Source organism: Plodia interpunctella, chromosome 13, assembly GCF_027563975.2.
Source record: "Plodia interpunctella isolate USDA-ARS_2022_Savannah chromosome 13, ilPloInte3.2, whole genome shotgun sequence".
Taxonomy (NCBI): Eukaryota; Metazoa; Arthropoda; class Insecta; order Lepidoptera; family Pyralidae; genus Plodia; species Plodia interpunctella.
In genome coordinates this window covers 112,701-121,457 of record NC_071306.1, presented here as the reverse complement: position 1 = coordinate 121,457, position 8,757 = coordinate 112,701, and the positions used below count along the sequence as shown (strand labels likewise).

The 8,757-nt window shown below is 33.1% G+C and overlaps 1 protein-coding gene across 1 annotated transcript; it reads right to left on the bottom strand.

The window, feature by feature from the left end:
* Positions 1-1,460: 1,460 nt before the first annotated feature.
* LOC128674878 (uncharacterized) lies at positions 1,461-2,090 on the bottom strand. The gene has a single exon (XM_053753859.1). It carries the CDS (start codon positions 2,088-2,090, stop codon positions 1,461-1,463), a length of 630 nt encoding a protein of 209 aa, XP_053609834.1.
* Positions 2,091-8,757: the final 6,667 nt, after the last annotated feature.

Genomic DNA, 8,757 nt, shown 5'->3' with positions numbered 1-8,757 from the left:
AGGTTATTTTTAGAGTTTCATTTCCGGGATCAGATTTCAACTTTTTTTGCATACTATTTCTATTTCTGACACAACGAAGAACACCTAGAGTCATCCAAGGCTTGACTAAACGATTTTTACATGGAATTATTTTGGTAATAGTGTGTAACTGAATGCAATCTCTTAACCTACTCAATAAAAGCTCAGTTAACAAATTAGGGTCTGTAAGTGAAGTTAGATCAGCTACTAAAGAGCTTTCCCTCAGATTAGCTAACGCTTTGTCAAAGTCAATTATAGTTTTTGTTTTGGAGTGCATTCCCGTATTTGATACATTAGATAGTCTTAAAAATATTGTGGAGTGGTCAGTAACAGAAGTATTTATAACATTAATAGTAGCAGAGTGATTATTTTTGTCTAATTTCAGCATGAAGTGATCAAGGCAGTTTCCATAACGTGTAGGCAGTTCGTGGCCTGGTTGTAAACCATGCGTGGCTAACATATTTAGGTAATAGAGTCGATTATTACGTTCTTGCTGTTGCGCGTTATTTCTTTCTATAAGGTTAATATTTAGGTCTCCAGTTATAATTAAGTTTTTACAGCATTTTAAAGAAGCGAGATGATTGTCTAACGAGTTAGTGAATGGCTCGGAATTATTATGTGAGGGAGATCGGTATATTCCTAGGACAGTAATTCCGCTGAAACTTATTTGGAGACAGGATGCGTGTGTAAGGAATATTTCTTTGACGTTGAACTTAAATTTATTAGATACGTAGATAACCACTCCGTCACATTGGTTCAGATGTTTGGTTGTGGAAAAGGATGAGTAGTTCATAATTTGGGGTATTTCTTTTTTACTGTCTATTCTACATTCAGTCAAGATAATTAAGTCGGCTTCGAAATTAAACTGGGCAAGAGTAAGTTGAAAGTCATTCATATTACTGTATATAGTCACAATATTTTGAGAGATTATTTTTAAATCATTTTTATTAAAATTAGCAGATTGTGTATATATGTCATGTACTTCGCATATGCTAGATGGAGCCATCTCATAATTGTCAATTTCTGTTACTGTTGAGAGTGTATTATCCATATTCGGATGGTGAAATAAACAAGGACATTTCAATAGATTGCTGATACTGCGGGTAAAATGTTGCTACAGGAATCAATCTACATATTTTGAGCACATAAATATATAATGATATGTTATAAAGTTTTGTAAAAATGAGTACGTAATGTAGTGGAGAGTTTAATCGTCTGTTATTTAAGTATGTATTTATCTGTGTGATAGTAATAAGTAAAGTGGGCACACTCGAGTACAAGAAGGGAACCAAAAACAATATAAAACAAAATGAACAATAATAACCATGATATGGTGTATTTAAAAGTAGTATAAAATTACTTAAAAAACTAAAAATCATTTTCAGACCAGTTAGGGTGAGCGAACAAAGAATAAACAACCGAGTCACAAAGCAATAGACTAGTCATATTTCTTGTAAGAGTTTCTGAATGATTGTTTCATTGTTTATTATAATGATGGGTGAGTTATCAGCTTTCCTAACATAGATTCTACCGTAGGAGGTCCAACAATATTTGTAGGATTTTGATTTGGCAAGATCTCTGGCAAGGAAGTACAGACGGGCACTCTTGGCCGTCAGCTGTTCTGCAATGTAGACAGGTATATTTTCCTGTGCTTGAGATTTTAAACCAAGGTGTTTGGCTCTTAATTTATCCCTATTCTTTAGATTGTAAGCCTTGCAAGCCTGCAAGAACTGCATCTTCAGAATGGTGGAGTGTAGTTCAACTATTATGGGGGAGCTGGTACTTCCTTCCTTCTTCGATTTAGTCCTATATATGTCGTTTATATCTCTGTCTTCTAATCGGCAGTTAACTGATTTACCCAATTCTATTATAATATTTATAAGGTGTTCCTTAACTTCATTATTAATTTTGGGTACGTTTCTTATCTCTATATTGCTTTTTAATCTGTCCCTTCTCATGTCCTCTAACTGTCCCTCCAAAATAGTAATATGTTCCTTGTCCTTTTTCCGTTCAATTTCTAGTAGATCGTACTTCTTTTTTAATTCTACATTTTGTTCAGCCAGGAAAGACATAGTCGTTTGTATACTTAGGTTAGTTTTATTTATTTCAATAAGAGTAGCACTGACTTTTTTTGTTTCACTATTCTGCGATTGAAACATAGTTGAAATAAGTGTTTTTATCTCTTCGCGGAACTCATCAAAACGATCCATATCTGCATCTTCTTCCCTTCTTCTTTTGTTACGTTTAAACACATAGTTAGGAGGAGTAATCAGTTCAGTTTCCACACCAATCCGGTCAATATTCGATTCAGATAATGACTTATTCGCAATAGAATCCATCATATAATTTAATATACAGAAGGGAACAATGGAGGGACCTATTTAAAGTTCCGAATGGTATAGACTCCGATTAAGTAAGTAGTATAAAATTGTATTGTATGGTGAAAGGTGCAAGTAAACAAATCAGCTGTTACCTCACTCGATCCGGTCTATGGGATGCGCTACGACACAGCTCGTAGCAACGGTATTTTTATGTAGCAGTCGTAGACGGAGCTCGTGTGCGTCATAGACTTTGTAGCATCAGCGGTGGGGACTCGTAGCTTATACACTCGATGCGCGCGGGGCTCGTCGCAGCTCGTAGCACTGGCCGCTCGCAGCAGAGGGAGACGAAAAATAGCGACTGTCTCTTATCCAGCCGGTGAGGAAGATGTCCCCGCGCTCGCTACAACTTGCCGTTGACGGGTGGGAGATACCGCGTGTGGATTTAAAATATAATTTTGTTGGAGATAAGCACAGGGGATTCTCACACTTAATGCGCACTGGGTAATTAGGTAATTCGCTTGCACTATTATTGTAGCTGCATTAGAATTTTTGCAACACGTCTGCTCTCAAACAAGGTCACGGACGAAGAGCAAATATAATGTATAATTCAAGTAATTTTATTAATGTATCTGGGAAAAAACTCGCATTTAACTTTGTTTACTTGTGTAAAAAGAAAGTCCAATACGTAATCTATTTAGCTTGTAAAAATATGGTAGTAATTTTTAATTAATGATTACGAAAACTTTGTTGGACAAGTTGAAATACTTTCTCAATGAGGGGTAAATTGTTGCTACAATGACGCTTTCTACTGGGCGAAGCAGGGACCAGCTAACCACGTGGAAGTTATGTTTAGTGATTTGTTTTTGTTGAAGTAAAGAAAATTAAGCCTTTATAAATTGAGACATAATTATATGTTTTATAGCATAAAAAATATACTTAATATATTATATACCCATAGATAATAAAAACAAGTTTTATAAATTATAAATACGGGACAAAGTTTTAAGATTGATACATTTTAATCTGCCTTATCAAGTGTGTTATTGCTAAAACTGGTATCAGATTTTAGTGATAGATAAAAAATTTAAAAGCATGCTTTTTGCACCCTTACTTACGCAATGACTCCATTTTATTTAGTTTTATTCCGTGGACGGTGAATTTAACGCTAAATTATTTAATTTTTCTAATACTTTCGCTAAACGTTCTCATTTCTGGAGAGTCAAACGGTTCAGTCGCTTTACAAAGAGTTTGTGTAAAATGAAAAATCCTTTTAATTAGACTTCTGACCTTCCTTAATGGAACAATTTTTCATCTTAACGAGTTTAAAGTCGGATTCTTGCCGTATTTCTTTTATTTATTGTTTCTTTTTATACAAGAGAGATGCATTTTGCGCTGTTACAAATTCATTTGCTTTTATTGTTTGTTTAATGTAGCCCAGGACTCCTCGAAAATAAATAATCGTTATAGTGCTATATATACAATTATGATGCCAGATGTCATATTTTTCTCCTAAGCTTACCTTTAATCAAATTACAAATAGAAAATACAAAGCGTGCCCTACACAATCGGCTGTGTTCCGTCTTGAAGGAACTGGGCTGACGAAAGTTGCTGTCCTCTGCACGCAGAAATTACTCAGTCATAAGCCCCTACCAACGGACATTCTCGAGGGATATTAATAGTATATATAATAATTTAAATGATTGTTTAACTTATTTTTTGTGAAATTATGCATTTATTATAACAATAAATGTACTCCAAATTTTCTAAAGTGCTTTTTACTTCGTCAACATTAAAATATTTGGCATTTTAAATACATACTTAAATCTTTTTAAAAATATCAATTCATACTGTTAAGTTATATTGAGGTGTAATCCGTGTGGCTCCGAGGAGCCATATACGCAAAAAAAACTTGAAATGTTGTAAAAAGGTTTTGTTAAATATTTATCAATTAGACGAATAAAAATAATCTATGCTTTTCATTATTATTATCCAGTAAATGTTCTTTTTTCTGGACGTGATCTCACAGCATAAATATTAAGATTCCAGCCTCCCAGTCTCCGCAGGGAATAGTCCAGTGGCTTCTTATTAAGTCATCACTCTTGTCTCGGCCGGCCAAGATTGCGTGGCCACGAATAACTAACAACGCCTTTACGTCGGGAAATAAACCTGTTTCTTTTGAATTAAACAACCCAGAGACAAGTTTTACTAAGTTTCCACTTGATTTTGTTTGTTTCTCTTAAATGCTGACTCCTGTGAAGACCGCTTTAGGCTTATCACTTAGTAACAAAATAAAGTTTTCTAGCCCTGTTACAAAGATGCATGTGCAAACAGATGGATTGGTAACGCGCATGTTGCGGCGTCCACTTCCCATCTGGTGGTAAGTGCACATTTTGTTTCAGACCCGATCTACGTTCTCCCGATCTTATATTGTTATGTTATTGAGAAAAATATAAAAATGGTGAGCCCTTAGGGCAGGATAGGGACCAACACTGTTTAAATAAGTTTCTTATGGTATTTTTTCTCAGCAGTGATCGTTCCGAAATGCTAGTACTTTACAAATATGATGTGAAAAAGTGTCTGTTAAGGCCTAATTTCCCAATTAATTTATTTTGATTGTGTAAATACCTAAAAATACATGCTATCAAACAAAATAAAACATAAGTTTTCCTAAGCTATGTTACAACGAAAGTTAAAAACAAATTTACATTCCTATTTATTACTCTACAAAAAAGAAACGCTATGTTTTGTTCATCAACCAAGTTATTTTAGTGTAAAACAGTTTTTCTGAAACGTTTTTAGCTTCTCTCTCGTTCAGACGAAAAGGAGAGAAACCTGAAAACAATGTTTGTAGCCCAAGTGTAACAGAATAAAGTTAGCTCTGACTGGAGTAATTGGTTTGCTGGTAGCGGAGAGCACCTTCACTCGTTAGCAGAACTTCCTTACAGCACTCACCAAAACAACGACTAGTTTAGACTACTAATGGATCGACTTGATATTTTATCTTTTGCTTATACGAAACTATAAATAAATTAGCTGGAATATAATAATACATAGACCAAATATTTCAAAATTGCGATTTTGGAAAGTCTACACTTATTATACAATCCAAGCCAAAATAAAAAAATCTTCAATAAACGTTTATGTAATGATTAGTCGATATTATATACGTAGTGAAATCATAGTAATACTTATGTAAGTAATATAATATGACTTAGCGTTACCGGTTTTTCTTGGAATCCCCAGCCTCACAGCGCGCGGGTTCGTATTCCACATGCAATTTACTTCAAGTGCACTGAATGCAGTGTGATCGTGTTTCGCTTTCGGCTCGTGATCAGATTGCATTTCGATTGAGTCGCGCTATGTTATGCACTTTGTAAACATATGCGACTGCTATTTGTGGAATTTTTCTTTTCATATTGTTTTGTCAATCGGAAATTATTTTTTTGGGGAAAATATTTATTGTTATGGGGCGGAAAATATTTATTGTTATGGGGTAATGCAGCTGACATAGGAAAAATTTTTGTTTTACAGAAGCGAGCAATTCGTTTTATTTATGGGCTTAAGCCACGGGATTCCTTGCGAGAATTATTCAAATCGATAAATATTATGACTGTTGCATCTCAGTACATCTTCGACGTATTTATTTTTGTTAAATCTAACTTACACCTGTATAAAACATTGAGCGATGTTAACAGTGTAATCACTCGTAATAGGCATAAACTTTGTATGAACAGATTCCGACTTAAAAAGGTTAGGCAGTCTTTCGTGGGTCAAAGTGTAAAATTGTTCAATAAACTCCCTGTAGAGGCTATTAACTTGCCAATGCCAAAATCTAAATCATATATTAAAAAATTTAAATCATATATTAAAAATGTTTTAATGGCTAATGCTTATTACACGATCAGTGACTATTTAAATGATAAAAAACCTTGGACCCTTCCTAAAACTTCCACCTCTCACACTTGATCTTACTTTTTTATTATTATTTATATATTTTCTTGACATGTTTATTTATATTTTGACATTTACTTGTAAAACATATACGTGATTTGTGATCTTCAAGTGTCTGAAAGTAACATAGGTATCTATTATGTTAGATTATGGAGATCGAGTACGTCATGCACACTCAAATGGATCTCTTATTAAAAGTTTTTTTTTGTTTGGTTAATTATAAGTATATATATATATATATATATATATATATATATATATATATATATAAATTTTCCTTTCATCAGCACTTGATCACAATCATAATATGTTTCAGTATACCTTTTGACCATGTACTTTATTGTGTACTTACATATTATATTACTGATAATAAATTATACATAAATTTATATTTAAAAAATGGTAAGCCCTTCTGGCATAATAGGGACCAACACTGTTTGAATGAGTTTCTTTCGGCATTTCTTCTCAGCAGTGGTCGTTCCGAAATGCTAGTAGTTTATAGCTTTGGTAAACATCATTTAATTTAGAATATGACGTGAAAAAGTGCCTGTAAAGGCCTAATTTCTGAATAAATGATTTGATTTTGATTTTGATATTATATAATTTTTGATGAGATTATATAATTTTTGACCAGTATGTGGCTACGATTCCCTCGATAGCCTCGTTCTTCTTCTTAGAGTTTTGACTCTGTTCATTGACGTATATTGTACAATATATGTATACCTGTATACTATATAATACACAATAGCAATATGTGGTAAAGATACCATGTGAAAACTAAGAGTAAAACGAATACCCACTCTGATTTAACAAATAAACTTAAAAAAACGAATTTATAAAAATTTTTCACAAACTAGTTTCCACCGATTTCGAAAAACGATGTTTCAACTAAGTACTTAATAGATTTATTAAGCTTTTGTGTCAATGTAAGAAATTTTGGCGCCAAATATATTAATTTTAACAAAAACAGCTCTACACTAAACAACCAATTAAAATTTTTTTTTCATCTTTCTTGTGCTTCGTGTTTATTGGAAAAACATCGAGCGCGTTTCATAAACTTGGCTGTTTACAGCAAAAAATGATATTAACAAATATGAAACAAGCCTCGAGAAATTAAAATATTAATTGCTCTCTGTAGATGTGGTCACAAAATATGGAGAAAAAGATAAACAAATAATGTTAAAAAATAAATACAGTACTTATTTTTATTCACAGAGAATTTTTGAGCATCTGTATTCAAAACTATATACAAGTTGACTTGTGTGACATCCCCCAGCGGATGTCACACGAGTCAACCTGTCGTATCATCAATCAACTTGGATATGGAGTGGTCATATTTTAGGGTGAAACCACGTCATAGGAATTATATGTTAGCATAACAACTAAACAAGCCGACTTTTTTTTTTCAGAACGCTAAAATCGGCTGGGTATGAAGCCGGATAGGAATAGGTTCAGTTGAAAGAAAAGGAAGAATATATTTGAACACAAAATAGCCAAATCTTAACTAGGGATATAAACTAGGTTAATCAACAATAGCATTCTCAACGAGGGTTGACGTCAGGTAGGTGGCCAGTTGTAAAATCACAGACAAAGGTCCCTGACCCCTGGATTTCGTGGTGTTATGACTCCGATCATGAGGGAGATGAGTGAGAAAAGCACGACGTAGCAGCGATACATTGAAGGAGCTTTCCAATATACTTCAATGAAATATTTGAACGCAGCAAATAAACCAACTGCATTCATCAATATTACGAATTTAATTCTTCTCTACTAGAGCACCGGCTGCTGATATATTGCTTCTAACGCACTCCAAACAAAATGTCACTCTATCACTTTGCAATAAAGTTTCAAACTGAATAACCTGTATATAATTTTCGTAGATTATTAAACTGTCAATTATAATACGGTGCAAAGCTTAATTAAAGCTCTGCAATATCACCAAAGCTGTAAAAGCTAATGAATACCTACCTAGGGGAGTAATTTATAAGCTTATTGGCGCAGTAATTAATATGTTAATTTGCATTATTTTCCGGTGTATAGAACGGTTGATGCACAGGGTGGTCAGTTTTAGCTTATAATCTCTATTAATTACAAAAAAATACTTGATAATTAATCTCAATCTATATATCTATATTTTTACGATTCATTTTGTATTATACTCTAAAGATCGATAAACCTTATTAAGACTAATTTTAATTTTGTTTGAAAGATATTGTATGTAAATATTATAAAAAAAAACAAATGAATGACGGTTAACGAAACACAAATATACATGTGTAAATAGCTGTATAAATTTGATATTGGAATTCCTAACTAAAGAGGAGAAATTTGGCGCACAAATTGAATTTTATATTTTTATTGCGTTTTAAGATCCAACAAATCCTAAAGATGTTTTAAAGTAAGAGGGTACGAATAACTGTATACTACATTAAAAGATTTGCAATAAAAATATGGGAATTTGAGCTGC

What these genes read in the sequence shown, in the direction of transcription:
- LOC128674878 (XM_053753859.1), bottom strand. Translation starts at nt 2,090, where the DNA reads ATGTCTTTCCTGGCTGAACAAAATGTAGAATTAAAAAAGAAGTACGAT.